Source organism: Lepidothrix coronata, unplaced genomic scaffold (assembly GCF_001604755.1).
Source record: "Lepidothrix coronata isolate B3197 unplaced genomic scaffold, Lepidothrix_coronata-1.0 Scaffold169, whole genome shotgun sequence".
In the NCBI taxonomy this organism is placed as follows: domain Eukaryota; kingdom Metazoa; phylum Chordata; class Aves; order Passeriformes; family Pipridae; genus Lepidothrix; species Lepidothrix coronata.
This window is the reverse complement of record NW_016690349.1, coordinates 820,761-840,304: the sequence shown is the minus strand read 5'-3', so window position 1 is coordinate 840,304 and position 19,544 is coordinate 820,761. Positions and strand designations below refer to the sequence as shown.

At 38.4% G+C, this 19,544-nt stretch overlaps 3 protein-coding genes across 12 annotated transcripts in view; 2 read left to right on the top strand and 1 right to left on the bottom strand.

The window, feature by feature from the left end:
• ATG2B (autophagy related 2B) overlaps positions 1-227 on the bottom strand; it is a 49,437-nt gene extending 49,210 nt beyond the window's left edge. For 2 of the 3 annotated variants that reach the window (XM_017829808.1, XM_017829807.1), the window contains exon 1: positions 48-209. In XM_017829808.1, coding sequence (XP_017685297.1) covers positions 48-209 — 162 coding nt within the window. Of the gene's footprint in view, positions 1-47 lie in introns of all 3 variants that reach the window. The other variant, XM_017829806.1, reaches the window with a different exon arrangement.
• Positions 7-4,570, top strand: GSKIP (GSK3B interacting protein). 8 transcript variants are annotated; one of them, XM_017829815.1, is made up of 3 exons: positions 7-146; positions 1,784-2,042; positions 2,662-4,570. In XM_017829815.1, exons 2-3 carry the CDS (start codon positions 1,785-1,787, stop codon positions 2,821-2,823), a joined length of 420 nt encoding a protein of 139 aa, XP_017685304.1. In that variant the 5' UTR covers positions 7-146; position 1,784; the 3' UTR covers positions 2,824-4,570. The 8 variants fall into 8 exon arrangements, with proteins under 8 accessions (XP_017685304.1, XP_017685300.1, XP_017685298.1 ...); XM_017829811.1 differs by having other exon boundaries at positions 7-161; XM_017829809.1 differs by lacking the exon at positions 7-146 and adding an exon at positions 677-895.
• Positions 4,571-5,169: 599 nt separating this feature from the next.
• Positions 5,170-19,544, top strand: part of AK7 (adenylate kinase 7) — a 28,451-nt gene continuing 14,076 nt past the window's right edge. Inside the window, exons 1-11 of the mRNA XM_017829849.1 lie at positions 5,170-5,277; positions 5,880-6,059; positions 7,112-7,220; positions 8,178-8,272; positions 9,114-9,224; positions 13,803-13,886; positions 14,455-14,543; positions 15,061-15,151; positions 16,872-16,949; positions 17,681-17,830; positions 19,305-19,433. Of these exons, the coding sequence (XP_017685338.1) occupies positions 5,200-5,277; positions 5,880-6,059; positions 7,112-7,220; positions 8,178-8,272; positions 9,114-9,224; positions 13,803-13,886; positions 14,455-14,543; positions 15,061-15,151; positions 16,872-16,949; positions 17,681-17,830; positions 19,305-19,433 (1,194 nt within the window). The 5' untranslated portion in view covers positions 5,170-5,199. The remainder of the gene's footprint in view (positions 5,278-5,879; positions 6,060-7,111; positions 7,221-8,177; positions 8,273-9,113; positions 9,225-13,802; positions 13,887-14,454; positions 14,544-15,060; positions 15,152-16,871; positions 16,950-17,680; positions 17,831-19,304; positions 19,434-19,544) is intronic.

The following is a 19,544-nucleotide window of genomic DNA, read 5'->3' as shown; positions in this document are numbered from 1 at the left end:
CTCAGATGCAGCAAAAGCCGAGGGGGTGAAGCGCCGGCATCTCTTACCCACTTATCCAGAGGGACCTGCGTCAAGGAGCCGGTGCCCTGGTAGAGATCCAGGCTGAGCTGTTCCAGGCTGAGCTTCTCCTGCAGGAAGTGGCCCAGGTACCTCTGCAGCAGGTACCTGCAGGCTCTCTTCTTGATGGACTCCGAGAAAGGCCACGGCATGGCGGCGGTGCGCCGGGGGCCGCGGGGCCGGGCGGCGGGACGGGGCTGGGGCCGGGAGGAGAGCAGAGGTGCGAGGGAGGCGAGCGGGAGCCGCCGGGCCCGGCCTCGCCCCTCGGCGCGGGCTACCGCGGGGGTTCCGCTTCCAGGCGGCGGCCCCGCCGCCCCTCACGGCCCGGCGGGGCGGCACTACCCGCCCTCAGGGCGAAGAGACGCTGACAGGCGGCTCCATCCTCACTCGGACACCGCCGCCATCTTTTCGGCGGCCGCGGGCGCGGAGGGGCCGCTGCAGCCGCGCTGCGCGGAGCGGGGAAGGGGCCGCGGTCCGGCGGCCGGACGGGCAGCGCCCTCCGTGTCAGCTCTGCGCCGCCGGCGAGGGCGGCCGGGCCGATCGGGGCTGTTTGTCTCCTGCCGCCCGGCTCCCCCCGCCGCCAGCGGCTCCGTGACGTGCGGGAAGTGGCGTCGGGAGCGGAGGAGGCGGGGGCGGAAGCAGCCGCGGAGGGGGTGGCGGGGCCGGGGGAGTCGCGCCGGCAGTGGCGCCGGGGCCGCCTGTGCGGGGAGCGGCCCGGGAGGCGGCGGAGCGGGCGCTGCGCTACGCGGGGCGGGGCGGAGCGGAGCGGAGCGGAGCGGCGGGTGCGTCCAGAGCCTGCGGGGTCGGGCGGCGGGGCCTCGGCCGCCCGCCGGCGCTGGTGGGTGCGCTCCGGGGCGCGGTCCGTGGGCGAGGGAGGCTGCGCGGCTCGGGGTCCAGCTCCCCTGTTGCTTTCAGCCTCTTGGGAATTTGTTTGTAGGTCCGAGGTGGGGTTTGGCAGGAAGTGATGGATCTCGTGGAGTGACTGTCTGACGTGTTGCGGATCGGTGATTGGCAGCCCCCGTTCCCTCCTGGCTGCAGGGCTCAGCTACCGGAGCTCTCAGGACAGCGTCCCAAGGGGCTCTTTCCCTGCTGCTTCAGGCAGGTTCCCTACGGGTGTCCGCTGAGGCCTCACGGCCACACTGGTACCCGAGAGGCCACTGCGGTAACCGCTGGGTCTGACTTTTCTTGGTATCACTTGCCCACAAGGAGCAGAAGCTCATGTCTCTGAAATGTATCGACAGCTGTGCATAAAAGATGACCAAGAGCATTAGTCTTTAGTGACTGTAAACAAAAAGCTCCCGTATGTCTTTTTAGTCACCAATAACCCATTTAGATCACAGACTTTTTAAAGTCTTCCTTAAATTCACCAGCAGTAGGTTTTTATTTTCTACTGCTATTGATTTCAGTTTTTTGAGCCATGACTTGTCTTCCTCCTGCATTCTGGATCAGCAAAGGGCAGAATTAATGACTGCTGAATCATAACACTCTTATACAACAGAATGCGGGTTAACTTGCCTAAGAAAAACTAACTTCAGAGAAACTGATATCACTTCTATATGCTCATGTAACCTTCTTCAGCACTTGTCCTCAGCGTCTTGGTTTTGAATTTTCTAGGCTGTCATTGAGATTTCATATGTCTGCTTAAAATGTATCTTGTATTTTATGGCCTAAATATATATTGAGTGTAATGGTGTAATAAATCTCAAATAAATGTTTCCGTATGCAGAATGGAGACTGATTGCAATCCTATGGAGTTGCCCAATAATACAGGATTTGAAGAGGATTCTGATTATACAGACTTTGAAGGAACAGAAGTGAAAGATATGAGACTTGAAGCTGAAGCTGTTGTGAATGATGTTTTGTTCGCAGTCAGCAACATGTTTGTCTCAAAAACCCTTCCCTGTGCAGAGGATGTGGCATATATCAATGTGGAAACCAGAGAAAGGAACAGGTACTGCTTGGAGCTCACTGAAGCAGGACTCAGGGTAAACTAATTTATTTATAATTTCTTAAGCTTTGTTTTGAACAATGAACATGTTCAAAAGGTGCCTAGAAAAATACTTCACTGACACCAAAAAAGCATACATATTGCTCTTATACTTTTATGAAGCCTGTTCTACATGTTTTCTCCTAGAAGAGAGTACTTTAACTAGTTACTTCCAACAAAGCAAGAAGGGGTATTAATGAATGACCAGGCATTTATTTGAGACACTAAATGATGAAGATTGAAGCAGAAATTTATTATAGTTGTGTCAATCTTTGGTTTTCTTGGGTACCCAAAGCAGTCAATAATGCAGCATCTATACAATTCCTTTTTGCACCATTTGTGTTTTCTGTGCAAACATGTGGACACGAGACTTCTTTTCAAAAACCATAATGATATATTTTGCTAATATTCTGAATTTTGACAAAAGTTATTTGAAATTGTCTTAGATGCTGTATTACTATTAAGCTCCATAGTAGAAAGCACGGACTGCGATTTAAATCCGGTATCTCTTGTTCTCGCATTACTGTACTACCCTGACTGGCAAAGTTAAATGTTGTGATACTAGTTGCAAGGTGATCATAACCACAGAAATTTAACTACCCATTTCTTTGTTGCAGGTAGTAGCTTATGATTTTGATCAGACTGATGACAGACTGCAAACTCCATACCATGAAACTGTCTACTCCTTATTGGACTCTCTCAGCCCTGCATATCGAGAGGTGTTTGGAAATGCATTACTACAAAGACTAGAAGCTTTGAAGAAAGAAAGTCAGTCATGATTTACCCACATATGAGGAAGGTTTAGTGCCAGAAAGAATTCTTGGTATGAAGCACTTAGGTCTTCCTTACAGACATCTTAAGCTTCATTTCTTGCATTAAGGTCTGATTCATACTAGTATATTATTATATAACATCTATATGTTATAACAAGTATACTATATAACATTTTGCTACCGTGGATTTGCGTATGTCACAATACTATTAAAAGCTACTTTGATAAATAACATAAAAAATTCTCAATTTTACTTTTACTTGTAAGTGAGCAAGTAAGTTGCATCTTACAACGTTCAAAAACTTTGGTCTTTTCAAGGTGTTACTGTTCAAAACTGAAAAAAAATAGAGACTGAATGTTATATATACAAGTAGTAATTTTTTGTGTGTGTGCTTACTGAAAATTTTCATATCTGCTTTTTAAAATAGAAGCTTACTACTTGCTGTACCTGATTAATGAAAAAAATAGTTGGGAAAACTACTGTTCTGCAAAGAGTTTCAGCTTGATTTGCTGTACATAAATCCGAAAATTCTCAGCTTTGGTAACAAGAAAGATAGTTCTTTAACAGTTGAGCGTTGCTTATATAGCGGCAGTATCTGAGTTAAAAGCAAGGCTCAGCATGAATTGATCTGCCCTTGTCTATGGCAACCAGCAAGCTCCAAATAATACACGAGATATACTACCAATATATGAATGTATTTTCTGAATCACAAATGATTAAGCACAGAATTAATGGGCTACACATTTCCTAAAGATGATGTTATATATGCTATATATATGTACATGTATGCTATATTGCATCTGTTTGGGAGGCTTGGAAGGCATTTTAGCCTGTTTACTATTTTGAATGTGTGTTTACATGATGTACAGGATATACCCAAGAATATTTTTGCTTCAGCCTTTACTTTCTATAATACGGTACTTTGGTACTCCCGATTTTCACATTTTCTCCCTCAATTGTACAGCGTCCTCTCCTAATGAATACTAAGTAAGCACTGTAACGATGATTGCATTGTATTGGTTTGAAACCAAAGGCTGTATGAAATTTGCTAAGACTAATACAAACTGGAAGATATAACTTGTATTTTCTACTTAAAAACCGGTACACTTCTCTTTATAAATCTATTGTTCTGCTATAACTTTTCAAGTACGTACTGAATCGTAGACTTTTTAAAAATTACAATTGGGTAGAAATGCCTGTGCAGTTGAAATGATGTTCTGTGATGTTCATACTTTTTGTATTCTTCTATTATTCCATATTTGTGTATCTTTATTTAAACAATCCTGCCATTATTCTTCTATGCTTTTATGACAAGTAAATGCAGTAGCTTTTTTGGAGCCACATTTAGGGGTATATCAGTTCTCACAGATTCCAGTGACTTCAGTAGAGCTATATTGACTTCTACCTGCTATGGATTAGTCATATGGATCAGAGAATCCTAGTAGACCTTTTGTAATGGCTTTGGGTTAGCGATGTACAACTGTGACTGAAAAGACAACTGTAATTTTTGCTTCTGTTTTCAAGAGCTTAATTTCGTGATTATTGTCTTTTTGTGTTGAAACTTCTGATACTCATCCTCTGCCCTAGGGTATGCTTTCCTGCTCCAAAAATTGTTCATAGGCTCTTTTTTGCACACAGGTCTGTGGCACGTGGTTAGTCCTCTGTGAGGAGAATGTACTTTAGCAAATTTATATTTGAATATTTTTCCTTGCAACTAATTTACTTGTTCAATTTCAATGACTAAAGAATTAAACAAATGCACCAGTGTGTTGTAGTTTTCTTGTGGGGGGTGGAGCTACTGGAAAGGGAGGAGTGAACAGCTGAAGTCATCATGCCCTTAGAAAAATCTTAAATATCAAATAGTTGTCAAATATTTGGAAAACATTGGCTGCAAACTTGTATCTGCTGAAATTTTGTCCTGAAAAAACAAGGTAGGTGATTGTAAAGAGATTTGGAAAGGGAGTTAGAAATCCAAGTGGAAAAACGCCAAACTAAATGTTGCATTGCTAAGTTTTGTTTTGGAGGTTTTTTATGGGGAGGATTGACGTCTTCAGACTGCTTTGTCATTTTGTGTGCTTTTTATAAACATAATACTTTCAAAACAGGCATTTTGTAGGTGTTAACAGAAGAAACTTGTGTGGTTTCTTAAAATGCGTTGCAGTGTTAACCCAGAAGTGGGACAGCCATGTCATTCCACCGTGTCTGGGTTACTGAAGATGACTGAAAAGGCTTTTTTGTCCCTGTCCTTGGGCGCTGCTGCCTCTGTGGAGGGAGCTCCCCTCAGCCCGTTGTCTCCACGGCCCGGGCCCCTCAGTCGGTGTCACTGCGCAGCCGCCGCCGGTTGCGCGGCAACGGGCCGCGTCCCCGGGGCCGCCTGTGGCGATGGCGGCGGGGCCGGCTCAGGGCCGCCGCGTCTTCCTCAACCACCTCGACTCCTACTGCGGCCGCACCATCGGCGAGGTGACCGCGAGGCCGGCCCGCCGCTGCTCCCGGCCGCGGCTTCTTGGTGCCTGAGGAGTCCACTGCCCTCCCGGCCGCCCTCGGCCGGTAGCGCGGCGGGGAGCCGCGGCTGGTCCCCGAGGAGCTCGACCGGGCGGGCATCTGGGTCACCCAAAATAGCTGCTGAGGAGAGGGACCGGGGCAAGAAGGGGTTAAGATAACGAGGATTAAAAATAGTCGTTAAGAGTAGGAGGTTTGAGCAGAGCCGGTCGGGAGAGCTCAGGCAGCAGCTGGTCACTGTTGGGGGAGATAACTAGAGATGACTAACAACCCTCTGAGGGAGCCCCTGCCTGAGAGGAGCCGGGTGCGGAGCAGAGGCATCCAGGGACTCGCCAGCACCTTCGGCATTGAGGCGTAGGACACAAGTGAAGACAAAACATTGCAGCCGAGGCTGAGCAGTCCCTAGCGTTTTCCTGCTCAAAGGGAAGCTATGTCCTGAACCTCTTTGCCAACAGCAGGATCAGGGCTAGACAGACCGTGCTGGTGTCTTCTCAAGATCACGAGAAGCTGTGTAGGGCTCGATAGATATTTGCATACAAATCGTGTGTCTTGTATATTTGCAGTATTTGTCCAGCTGTGTTGTTGGGGCGACGCTTGCAAAGGAAGAGGAGGAAGAGGAGGAAGATGAAGAAGAGGAGGAAGCTGTTGAGGTTCCTAGTAACCCAGAGGAAGTCTATGAAATAGTGGGTACTCTTTCTAAACCAGGGAGTACAAAACCACGTTTTGCACAGGAAACATATGCAGTAAGTAGGAGTTTTATTTCAGACTGCCATTAGACAGCATTAGACATATTGCAAGTCATGTAAAATGACCTGTACTTTGTTTCTGCTGGAAGCTGTATATGTCTATTATTCCTTCTGCTTCCTGCACACTCTCCATTTGTCTCTCTTCTAGGTCTGATACAGCAAACAGTAAAAGGAAGGAACTCAGACTCAAAATAGATTTTTTTAAAAAGTTATGGACAGGATATCATCCCTCTTGATGATTCATAGGCCTGCTTTCTTTTTCCCTCCAAGTGTATTTCTCATCTTCTCTGTGTCTTTTATCACCATTTTAAAGGTAGTGGTGCTGGAATCAAAGTGTCCCCCTTAACTGTTCACTGAAATTATGGCTTTCACTAGCAGTTAATTGTGCTGAAAACATACATCTTAGTATGAAGAGGTGTATGTCCAGAGTTTAGTTAACTAAAGGAGGCTTACTTTTGAGAACATGGTTGCTTATTGCTTGATTAGAATTGTCTCTGTTTCAAACTGCTTAGTATAAATTATTATTCTTCTTATTGAAGTATCTCTTCAAACATTTGAAAGTTTTGATTCAAATGTCTATACAGCTGAGCTGTTCAATCAGGAAATTATGGCTGGCAGTATTTAATTTTAACCACTGCTTTTGCCCAAAGTGTTTGCTGGGCTTGCTCAAGTAATAGAGAGAATCTTGACTTAACAAAAATTACAGGATGCTATTTTGCAAGGAAATGAACATTTTTTATGTTTTCTTCATTCTGCCAACTGATACACGTTTAAAATGCCTGTACAAGTAATGGATATTTTTTGATATGGATCCTAAAATACCATTAAATGTCTATATTTTTGAACTATGTTGATGTGTACTCTAAATTAGAAGTCTCATCATTTAATTTACATTTCATCAGCTTCCTTGTATCTGACAGATAACATTTGATAACTGTCTTATGAATTATTCCAACATTGTAGTGTTAGAAAACAACACTCTACCAGAAACTTAAACTTGAAAAGGACTTTTTATTTTTTATGACAGAATGTAACTATTTTTCCCTCAGGTCTCTCCTGGAGATGAACTCTTAAATCACTTGCTTGCATGTGAGGTTGTTTTATATAATATCACTGAGGATGCAGATCAAATTGAGGAAGCAACGTGGGCTGCTTCTGGTTAGTATAGCTATCAACTGAATAGAAATTTGATTGCTGTACAGCCATCAAAATTTGCCAGAACTGTAATGAAATTATGAGGGATTTATAGTTCACTGTAATATAAAACTGGGTTCCTTGATGGAGAAATGCTGCGTGAATTGTTTGACTAAATAGCAAGGAACTGTGGAATGCCCTCTCATGTTTAGAAAGGAGAGAAGCTGTCCTGGTATGGTCCAGCTCTTTAAATGACACATCTGTGTAGGCAGTTATTTCCCTGAATAACTGTCAACCATCGTCTCATCTATTTGCATTGGGAGGTGGATAGAAAATTTGCTCCTGTGATATTAAAAGAATGTTTGAATATTTTATATAATGATTTTGAGTATATTTTGTCTTAAAAGTCCAATAACGAAGTACTGCTATTGGTCTTTTGGAAACTTTCTCCCAATTGTTACATCCAGATTCTAATAAGAACCTGAAATCCTTTTATGGTGACAGTGCAATATTATTCTTTATATGATAGCTATATGTAGAGTATTTGGACAAGAGAATCATTTACATAACAAACAATTATTTTGTTTGATATTAAAATAAGGAAACTTTGCGTGCATTCAGTAGCTCTTTTTTTTTCTATCATGAAAAACGTACACTTTTATTTCCATTCAGTATCTCAGCAGTCAATAAAGATGAATCATTTCCTAGTATAGATTGTTTGGATTTTTTCCCCATAATATGTAGCTTTGTGAAGATTATGTTCCCAATATTTTGATTCTTTATTACCATTATTCCTCTATTTCTTGTCATTCCTGATTTATTATCTTTATTTTATATTAACTTAAATAAAGAACATTTACTTAAAAATACATATCACATAGACCATTAAGATATGAATGTCTATACAGGACCTTTATATAAATGCAAAAATACAATTTAATGCAGTTTAAAAGAAATTAAGTCCTTGCTTTCATTTAACAGCCTTACATAAGGAAATAGAGAATTTTGCAAGACCAAAGTTATTCATCCTCATCTCAACAATAATGACCTGGGCAAATACGAAACCCTCTGACCCTGTAAGTAATACGAAAACATCAAACTTTTTTTAACCAAATATTGCCATTTAACGGAAAATATTTGTCAAAATCAATTAAACAGTCTATTTCAGGTATGTACTTCAATGACAGCTAATAAAGTTAATGTCGGCTAGTGAGGGGTGTTTTTAGGATTCTTTCACCCTGAATCATTACTTACTGCCAAAATTGTTAAATGTATTCCACTGACAGAGAAGTTTAGGCATTGGGCTACAATGATACAGAAGGACATAAGGGGCTGCTTGGTCAAGAGGTAAGACCTATGCTAACCACAGTATGCACTGTCCTTCAGTCATTAAAAAAAAATCTCATATTTGCTATATATGTAATAAAATGCATATTTTAAACAGTGTATAGACAGATAAATAGACACATCTTTATATCTATATGTATTAAGTATTGTCAGGAATCATGCTAACCACTTTGGAGTATGCTATTGCAATTCTCAAATTCAGTGTTAGAGAAATAGAGTTTTTCAACCTTGTATAACGCTATATGTAATAAAAATTAATGGTTTTTAAAATATAAAAAAGTTTTAAAAATCTTCTACTGTGAAAACACCAAGGTTGTGGGTTCAATCCCCATATCGGTCACTCACTTAAGAATTGGACTTGATGATCCTTGTAAGTCTCTTTCAACTCAGAATATTCTGTGAAATATGTGAAAATTGAAATTGAATTAATGATGAAAATGTTGAACCTCAAGCATCAGATTCAGAAACTTTAGGAATTTCAAATGAAAACCAGGCTAGACCCGATTTTAAAAATACTTTTAAAGAACTTACTTTAACCATCTAGGCCTTTAAAAATTGTTCTGTTTTAAGAAATGTACTGAGGCTCCTTTTACTGAAGAAGATTATCGCAAAAGAAAATCTCATCCGAACTTTATGGATCACATAAATGCTGAAAAACTCATTGTGAAACTTGGAAAAACTGTATGTAAAGAATGTATTTATAAAAATAAATCATTTTGTCTTCTTACTTATAGCTTTTTCTTATGATAATTTGAATAAATTTAAAGAATATGTTATTCTCTTTATAAAAATTGATTATATCAATAATTAATAAAATATAGTAGTATAGAAATTACTAGAATGCCTTTTGAAACCTAAGTGTATGCATAATATAAATCCCAAATTCTGTCTTTTTTTCCTTAGTGAGTAAATCAAGCTTATCTCATCTAAAAAAGATACTGTTTCTTTGGTTGTATCAGAGAGAATCAAAGCTGGGGCCTGTGTGGGGAAAGACTTGAGGATTAAAGACTGTGGAGGAAAGGGATATCAGTACAGCTTTAAAGAAAAGCAGCATCTTTAAATATTAACAAGCTATGTTAGTATTATTTCTCATTTAAATATCTAGCATGTTCCTGGATAGTTTGTGCTCTTGGAGCAGAGGGCTTATTGACTTTTATTCCACCTTATAATTCACTTTAAAATCATATCCATAGAGCTGGCACAGAATAACTAAAATATATGTGTTTTAAAATCCCTTCTTTCAGTTTTGTTTGTTTTGATCTGATTAGATTATTAATCTTACTAGAGAACAGACCATGCTTTTTGTATTTAGAGAACTTTGTATTTCAGAACTATTACTAGATAAATACCAACAGTGGCTCACATTATACTTCACAATTCAGGAAAATGGATGTTGTTATCATTAGTGATGGAGTACTGTGGAGGGTAGGAGGACAGTGAAATACACTGTGTGATGAAGATGTCATTTGGTCATTCTTTACATGTGTTAGCAGTCTCACATAATCAGTATGATTCAGTGTCTATTGCAGAAATTTGTCAGACTAATAACAGAGGGGGAGAAAACTTTGCTCTGATTTGAGTATACACTTACCATCTTATGCCCTGCTGAGAAATTAGCACTGGACATTATATTCTTTGTTAACATGGGTCTGATAGTATAGAATACCAGTAAAATTTGGTTTGCAGCTTGAAAAATCATGTGGTGGTGAATTGGTTTTTCTTTGACTGTGCTAACATGGAGTTATAAGACCATGGAATAACTTTCACACTTGTGATGTTAGAAACATGAAGATGGTAAATGTCCATCAAACCTTGGAATAACTTCTGCTGCAACTAACACCCAGATGAACTATTGACTCTACTTTCCTGACTAGTCCAAAGCACTGAGTCACTGCATAACAAAAGCATTAATATAATTAATATTACCTTCTAAATGTTTGTCAGGCTGAACATCTGTTAAGAAGACAGTGGAACAATATGTAGCTGTACATTATAAAAGCACCTTGAATATTTTCAATACATACCTGCTGTAGGCCTTTCAAAAGGAGCCCTTCTCCTCCAGAACTCCAGGGTCAGTAGCAATGGGTATCGGTGCCCCTGGGTAGTTTGTGTCAGCACTTTGGAACAGGAAGCATCTGTTCTTCCCAGGAGATCAACGTTATCTTCTTGTAATGGCTGAAGACTTCTGGATTACTGTTCTTACTCATTTCTAAACTCAGTGGCATCTGGAGAATGTACCATCAGTGAAAGAAATTACAGTGTAACCACTGCCCACAAAGAGGGGGATTCAACATCAAGATTCATCAGTCTTGTCAGTCAGGTAGAGAAGACTTTGGCACCAAGAACAGAAGAGTTTTTTAGCCTTGGTATCTGTTCAGAGTGCAATTTAATGGCTGTTGTTGCTCAAAGGAAGATTTCACCCATCTGCGTTAGTGTATCTCCCATCTATTTTTTGATCAAAATTCAGTAAGAGTTGTGAGCTAGAAGTCTTTGCTTACCCCTAGCAATTTTTTACCTTTTTACCTTTGTGGCAGGGCTTGCAGGCTGTGTTGCTTCTCTCAGAAGTTGCTGACTCTGGGTTCCTGCCAAATTCAGAATCCTTGGAGAAATATCTGTCTACCACAAACAGAAAAGCTCTTCATCTCCCAAATCTGTTCTCATGATTCCCGAATCCACTAATTTAGACCTGTTTCCCACTTCACATAAAACATTCCAGCACAGCCTGGGATGGATGATTCCAGCTAGAATGTGACATCTAGTGGCTTTGATGAATATTACACGGAAACGTGACACTACCTGGGACTAAACATGCTGAGTGGAACTGCAGCTTGCCTAAGAATTGCCTCATTTTTTAAATTAACTATGTCCAACTAACTTCAAGTAGTACCTTCTCATATGTGTGACTTATGGCAATAAATAAGTATTGTTAGAGGACTTCAACCTATTTTAGAGGTTTATATGTCAGTGAAGTATAGCACTTGGTGCCAAATTGTTTCATCTCCACTAGTGGCAGAAGTTAGCACGAGGTACATAGAAGAAAATCCTGTGTTCCATTCTCTTTAGGGGAAATGAGAAATAGCACCTCCTGTGCTTTTACAAGAAGCAGGTTTTTCTGCTAGGAGATGAACATTACTACTTGTCTTCTGGGGCATGTTTGCAGAGCAACCCTGGGAGCTGCTGCTCTTAGGGTACAAACCGTATCTATCATGGTACTACCCAAGCAAACTTGATGTGTGTTAAGATCTGATTATTAAGAGATGCCTCTCCTTGAATTGGGGTTCAAACGAGAACATATGCTGCAGTCAATAACATGGTTTTACTTAACAGTGGATGTGAGGTAGAGAGAGAGAAAGAAAAAGAGAGGAGACGGACAGAGAGATCAAGGAGAAGATACTCGTCACCCATGGATCCAATGGTGTCCTGTTGGTCCTTCCTCACTTTGGGCTTCTCAGGGATAGGGGTCCCAAGGCTGTTTAAAACTTTTCACATTTTAGCAAACAAAGAAATTAATGCTCATTGGCTACACTGTTCTCTTATTCTATTGGTTAAATTCCCTCACTTCCAATTCTAATTAGTCCCATGCTCAGTCTTTCTCTGGTGGGTTTCTTTTTTAGGTGGTCATGAGTTGGTTGTGATCTCCCCCTGATGGAATTACCTTTTACCCACTTGGAGCAGATATCAGCACAGTTGCTGAGTTGGCTTTCCTTGTGGCCATTAAATTCTGTCCTTTGTGTCCATTATCAGTGACACATTCTTCTCCCCAGGCTTTGCTAACCTCCCCCCTAGGTCTGAGATAACACCCAGACAATAGTACCACTTCTATCTTATCTCAAGTTCTGGCTGTAGTGGCTTAATTTACAGCCCAAGTTCCAGATATCCACAGAGGCATATTTGGGGGGGCTTTGATGGTCATTGGTGGTCACTGATGCCATCTGTCCCATAACTTGGGGTGATCTTTGTTTGATACATGTATGAGCAGTTTCTTCTTTACACAGTTTGCCACAGTGGGAATTTTTGTCCAGATGCATTAACCAGATCTGACCTCGACCAGGCTGGGAGTCAGTGGCATCCTGTCCTTCCCTTCTGTGATTATCTCATGGCAAAGTCCTTCTGTGGCCTTAACAGTATTTGAGACAGGCATCTGTGGTCTTTAAGTCCTCACACTGTGGAAGCTCTCATGGTACCTGTAATGTCTTCTAATTTTAGTTTTTCTTGTGATTAATAACAAGCTGTTGAATTCAACTGAGTTGAGGTAGTTTTTATTACAAAGTTTTACATTGTAAGTAGATTAGATAAAAACACATACACAGATAAAATACACTGATGTTACAACTTGTCATCACTTTATATGATGTTTTTCTTATTAAAGATTGACTAAGACTTCCCTTATTTTTATGTTTCTTAAATATTTCAAAAATAACAAAAGGTTCATTTTTCACCAAAAACCCCTAAATCTCAAATCTGTGTGTTTATTCCCACTGCTGGTAAAGGCAGGTTCTTTTACACAGAAATATATAATGTCTAGGATCTTTACAACATGAGAATTATTTAATAATGTTGTTTTATCTTAAAAATTTCAAATATAGTGGTCTTAATTTAAAAGACTTCCTTGAAAGTTTTTCTCTTTAGATGATTTAAAAATCTTTATTTTCTCTGTAAAACCCTCCTGACCATTGATCCAAGCAGTAACATGTATGTCCAAGAACATAGGCAAATTTATGGTGCTACACAATAATGGTTAGAAAAAAATATGTGGGTTAATCATGATGTGTGGTTAGGAAAACATTTAAATAGTTCACAGATCTATTTTTTTTAATTGTGTATCAAAATGAAAGTAAAGACGTAAAATCGTTAACCCAGCCTTTCCCACTCCTTTAGGCAGATAAATGCAAATATAATGCAATTGAAAAAATAGCTTCAGTGAATTTCAGAGTTATTTTTTCTTGAAAATAGAAAATTGAAACATGAGTTATCCTGTTCATTTATTTGATTTACATAACTTCTAATTCTTTTAACTCTTAAATTGTTTTAGAATTTCTATTCAAATGTAAACAGATCAATTCTAATTGAGCAATGGGGGGTTTTTTTGAAATAAGAAACTGCAGGATATGCAACAATTGATCTAGTTACAGATTTTGAGTGATATAGTTTATACACCTTGTATATTTGTACACAAGTAATCAAGTTTCAGTGTAAGCCTGTATCCCAACTGCAGTACCAGATTTTAATAAAAACTTTCTTGCTGATTTTACTTCACAGAACCAAAATAAATTTTCAACTTGTGTTGTTGCCTCAGGACATCAATATGGAGCTGAGGAAGGAGTCTTCCACTATCTTTTTAAGGTAGACATCCAACTACACTTGAAGAATCATTTAATTTCTAGAGGCAAACTGAACTGGAATTGAATGTATCTTTAGCAGCTTTGGTATCATAAGCTTAATACTTTCATGAGCAGAACTGATTATTTGAAATATCCTAGCTACAGTGAAAGTGGTTTTCACCTCTTTGGCTCTGTATTTTTTTTAGATTTTTCTATCTTTTTTTGACAGTATCTCCATATGTACTTTACAGTGAGAACATGTCTGTCATATCAATGGAATCCAGAAAAATGTCTTTCTTCTCAACACTACAGTCTCTTTTTTCCCCCAAGTATTTGTCTTTTGGGGGATACAAAATAATATTTTTCAAGATGAAAGAATATTCTTTAAAAAAAAAAGACTTCTTGCTTTCAGTAGGTTACCAATCAGTATTTCTCAAAAATTGGGGTTTTTTCCTGCAGTTCCATTACTCACTCAATAAACTGAACTTTAAATCCTGAATTTATAGATTTCCCTAGTAAAGAAATACTCCTTTTTTAAGCTCTGATTAAAAGTAACCTTTTTCTCCTCACTTCACTCTCTGTATTTTCAGATGTGTTGGCTTAGTGAGACTCCTGAAATACCTGTTTTTGGGGATGGAAAGAATTTTATTCCAACCATTCATATTCTTGATTTAGCAGCGTAAGTGGAAAAAGTTCCCCGGGGCAACAACTGATACCAGCTAGATCACAAATCCAAATCCACGAGAGAGTACTGAGGCTTTTAAACTGGGTGGGTTGGTTTAAGGTCACTCATTGGCCCTTTTTGCTGGGTCAAACAGAGCTTCTTTAGTACTAAATGTGCCTTCTGGAAACCTTACATGACTGTTGCACAGGTGCTGTGCTTTTAAGAAATGATGAGCCTTACTCGACCTAGAGTGTGATACCAGTTAACTGGCACAGAACTGGAAATGGATTGTGGACTCTACACCAGGCTAAGATAATATCTTCTACAGATGTTGCTTTTTATCCTTTCAACTTCTTTCTAAATAAAATATCCAGCTGTGCTTTATTAAGTAAAATATATACGAAAATGTCATGCTCTGAAATGTTCTGCAAGAATTTATAGCCTCCTGGCAGTGTTCCTGAAATTTATTTAACAGCAAAAGCCAAGTATGCTTCTGTAAGTGCCGGCCCTGGACGTACTTGTTGTGTTTCAGAGTGTTGCAAAATGTAGCAGACCACAGACCAGAAGTTCAGTATATACTTGCAGTGGATACATCCAAGCACACACTTGAAGAACTAGTAAAGGTAAGAGATTTGAGAAAGGTACGAGATTTTGAATCCTGTAAGGTTTTAAAAACTATACATTTTACTGAAGTAGAATTTCCAAGGTCTTCCTGAATTATCTTATGTAGTAAATTACATAGAAGATTATTTTGAAATCCTACAAGACTTCTGCCCTTTAAACAGAATACATTACTTGGGCCTAATTTTGTGGAATTGATTTTTGAGGTATTATCATTAATTTAAGGAGAAACTGCGTAAGTTCTGGTGAATTTTTATGGGATTCACAGTACTGTAATTAGGTACTCAAAGTCTTTACAAAGTCTTTACCCCTCGTTTTGGGGATGTGCCAGTTTGCACTGGCAAAATGAACACAAAGAAGTCACCAGAGTCCTATGGTATTCACTGAAGATGACTCAAATAGCTCCAAGATGAAATACCTCTGAACTGCAAATTCACACATGCAACCTGCTGTTTAGCACTGTCCTGGCACTTGAAGACTAGAGGATGATAAATGTAGTGCCAATGTAAAAAGAGAGGTTCCTGAAATATTTTGGGAATTACAAGCCAATATACCTAATAATGTCAGCTAACAACCAGATACATTGTAAGAAATTATAACAAATTAAATGCATTAGAGGACACCCAGATACATATGATTCTCTTTGGGAAGAGCCAGTGTGACTTTTGTAAAATGCTTTCATGAGAAATACTTTCAAAAACGTGCTCTCAAATACTTTGGAAATCTCCTGGATTTCTATACTACTACTAGTCAATGTGGGTAAGGGTGAACAAGATGATGTAGTCTACTTGATTTTCCCAAAGGCTTTCAAAGAGGTGTTTCACCAATAGCTGTTGAGGAGCAGCTAGACACCAAAGGGAGCGGCTTGTGTCCTTTCATGGGTGTGTGGTTGTTTAGAAATGGGAAATAGAGGGCAGGAGTAAGTGGACAGCTTTTGTGGATGGGAAGTTGCCAGTGGAGAGAGTGCTGCAAAGTTATCTTGGCAGGGGAGTTGTCTGTACCAGCCCCGGGCAAGACTGGAAAGGCACATGGGAGAGAAACACCTTGAGAATTATAGCTGAAAATAGTTGAAGATTAGAAGAGTATTTGGAAGGAGTATCATATATGTTTTTCCCGTGCTTATTTTCATTGGAGACAGAATGTTGGAATATATGTAGATTTGATCTGATGGTCTATATCAATGTTCATGATTTTATGTAATCTAACGGAGTTTAAATCTATTTTAAAGGACTGTAGGAGTAACTAACAATTTCTGTTTAATGATGAAATGCAAATGATATATGGAGAGTTATCAGTGGCATTGATCTGAAAACCCTTCCTGGCTGTTAACAGAAATAAACATTTCAGGAACTTCAAGTGAAAAGTACTGGCAAATAATATAGATCTCGAAGTAGATCTTAAGCAGTAGGAAGTTGTACATTGACTTAAGGACTTCATAAAACTTTTCTGTGGCTTTGGGTTGTTTCTTTCTTTGTTTTATTTTTTTATTGCAGGTACTAAAGAGGAAGTGTTATATAGCAAACAAAAGCTATTTAATACTAACATTAAAATTAATATGCTGCTCTTAGATCTATTTCAAATCAGTACCCTGATTTTTCAGGTACAGTGAAACATAAAATTTAAAGCACACATTTTATTCACACAAATCCTGTTGAATTTTTTTCTAAGAATATGATTTGTTAAATGTTTTTGGTTTTCTTTGTTTGTTTTTTTTTTTTATAGTGTATCAGTAAAAATGTTGGACCAGGAAACATTCAGAAGATTTCTAAAGAAGATGCATTCCTGAGCAAAGATTTAACAGTCAGTACTTTTCTTTCTTTTATTACTTCAGGAAAGTATGTAAGCTTAAAGTAAAATGTCATTAAATATACAATTTCTTTTTTTATTTCACCAGAAAAATTTAACTACAAAATATGCTCAAAAATGTATAATTTAAATTTAGAAAATAAACAAAGAAAAATTTAACCATCATAGAACAGACTACTTTAAGGAGTTATAGTCTGATTTAAAAAAAAAAAAACAAACACTGAAGCACTGATGTTGCTACTCCCCTTAGCATACTGGAGCACTCTGACAAAACCTACACCAAATGATAAAAATAGCAAAAAAATAAGTTAATAATAAAGTGCTGTTAAAGGTGATGAACACAGCATACATAAATTATGTTGTGTTCATCTCCTACTTCATAGGAGAAATGAACGAATTACAATCCAAGTAGTTTTAAGATGGCATTTGATAAATCTATGAAAGAAGGGATTCCTTGCAATTACATGAAACCTTTACATTGTACAGAACAATTACTTAGTGTTTCATGTTCTAATAGTTCATGAGAACACTCAAATACAACTATACATTGAAAAATAATACTTTTAAAAAGCTTAAAATATCTGTTTTACTTTATATGTAAATCTTCTTTCCCTATGATTTAACTCTTTCTATTGTCCCTGTTCATTCTGGTTTCTAGCTTCAGCTAACTGTTCTTTTAACATGCATAGCTTAAGTCTGTAAATAAGTGTAGCTCTATTTCTCAGCAACTGCATTTAGATATGTTGCTTGTGAACCTGCAAATGGAATCTAATGTTCTGAAAGATACTTTCAACATTAACTGGGTTGCTGAGGCAGGACTGATAGAGAACATTGAACAAGTTGTCAAGGAATACAAGCAAAGTCGAGGATTACAGGTAATACTTTGTTGTATGCTATTTCAAAGTGCACCTTTCTTTCTTTTTCCCCAATAGAAATGTTTATATAAACACAGAGTTTAATTTATTTAAGGAAAAATACATAGAAAACTGACATAGGTGCAAACTAAGTGAACATAAAACCCACAAATGAAATTGTAGGAGTTAAATGAGGCAATATTAATTAAAACAACAATGATTAAGTTTTATTTCCTTTATGCCTAAAACTGAAATTCTGTTAATGCAAATTAGCTTAATGATGGAGAAGCTGCTGTTCTGAAGGTAATTTATTTATGCAGTGGTGCTCTCAGTATATTTTGCTTCAAGAATACAATAAGTGTATCTTTTATTTAAGCTTTTTTATGATAGTCAATAGTTAGCTGAGTATTTTGTGTCCTTCTTTATATTTAGCGAGTCAGGATATTCAGTTGCAATGTAGCCTTCATTTTACCCTGCTCTGTTGCATAATTTACTGGACAACTTTGCTGTTTCCTGTTAGCTTGATATTTAGAACCTCTGCATTCAACTGTACAGGGAGGCTTATTGAAAAGTGCAGAAAAATGCTTGTATACATTTGAATATTGATTGGTATGATAAAGCTGTTCAGCATATCTAAATCTTGTTCAGACTTCAAATAAGAGTTCAGGGCTTGTAAAACAAAATACAGCTACTATTGTTCAAGGTTGTTCATTAAAGTCCCTGCATAGCTCTGAAAGGATTATCAGATCTGTGTTTGGGTTAAACCACTGAATCTGAGTACATACACATCCAATTAAAATAAATCAGTACAAAATATAGACCTACCAAGTAACAAAGAGAGGGAAGGCTGTCTAGACTGTCTCTAGACTGTTGCTACTCTTAAATTTTCAGAGTTTGTGCTGTCAGATTTACTAAAGTAAGAGAGGCTGTTAATTATGTATGATTTTGAGTTTGTTGCATAACATGTTTAATAAGTGTATACTGGAATCTTAATTAAATTTACTCATCCTCAGGCTGGTTGGCTGAAATGAGAAATCATTAATATCTTCAGAGTGTGATGGATCTGAAATTTTTGAGGTGAAAATAATCATTGTGACGACAGCAAATCTACCACAGTTGGGAAATAGAACCATTGCATGTTTATAATATAATATCTGCCACCTCATTCCAAAATTCACTGCATCCTATCTGTGGGATTGTTTTTCATCTCTTTGGATTATTCAAACACTAATTAGCCACGTTGATCTGTTAGTCTACTGAATAGAAGCGTGCTTTCTCTCCAACAGTAAAGTTCTACATTTAAGTAACTGTGTTACTCAGAGCCTGTGGGTGATGTAGGAGATACTCAGTGAGAAATAAATAATTTGTAGAACCAAAATATATTTTCAGTTTTAATTATAAATGCTATTAGTTATATTAAAAAGACCATCTCTTTTACATAAAAACATCTGTATTGTTTGAATGATGTCATATCTTCATCTTTTTTTTTTTCCAGCCTCTCAAAGTTTACATTCATGGTCCTCCTGCGGTTGGCAAATCTACCATTGCTCAGGAGCTCTGCAAACATTATAGGCTGCATTACATTAAGATAGATGATGTGATTTCTGAAAAAATTGCACACCTGGTGCGTTGCTGTTTTCTAATGTTCCTATTATTTTAATTTCTGTGATTTTAAAATGTTTTATATAATTTCAAATTAGTTATAACCCCATTATTTTAGAATGGAAATATCTTT

Bases quoted from the DNA above. Each gene is read 5' to 3' on its own strand.
- GSKIP (XM_017829815.1), top strand. From the start codon at position 1,785: ATGGAGACTGATTGCAATCCTATGGAGTTGCCCAATAATACAGGATTT. The intron at 2,043-2,661 runs GTAAACTAATTT...TCTTTGTTGCAG, and splicing joins TCACTGAAGCAGGACTCAGG to GTAGTAGCTTATGATTTTGA.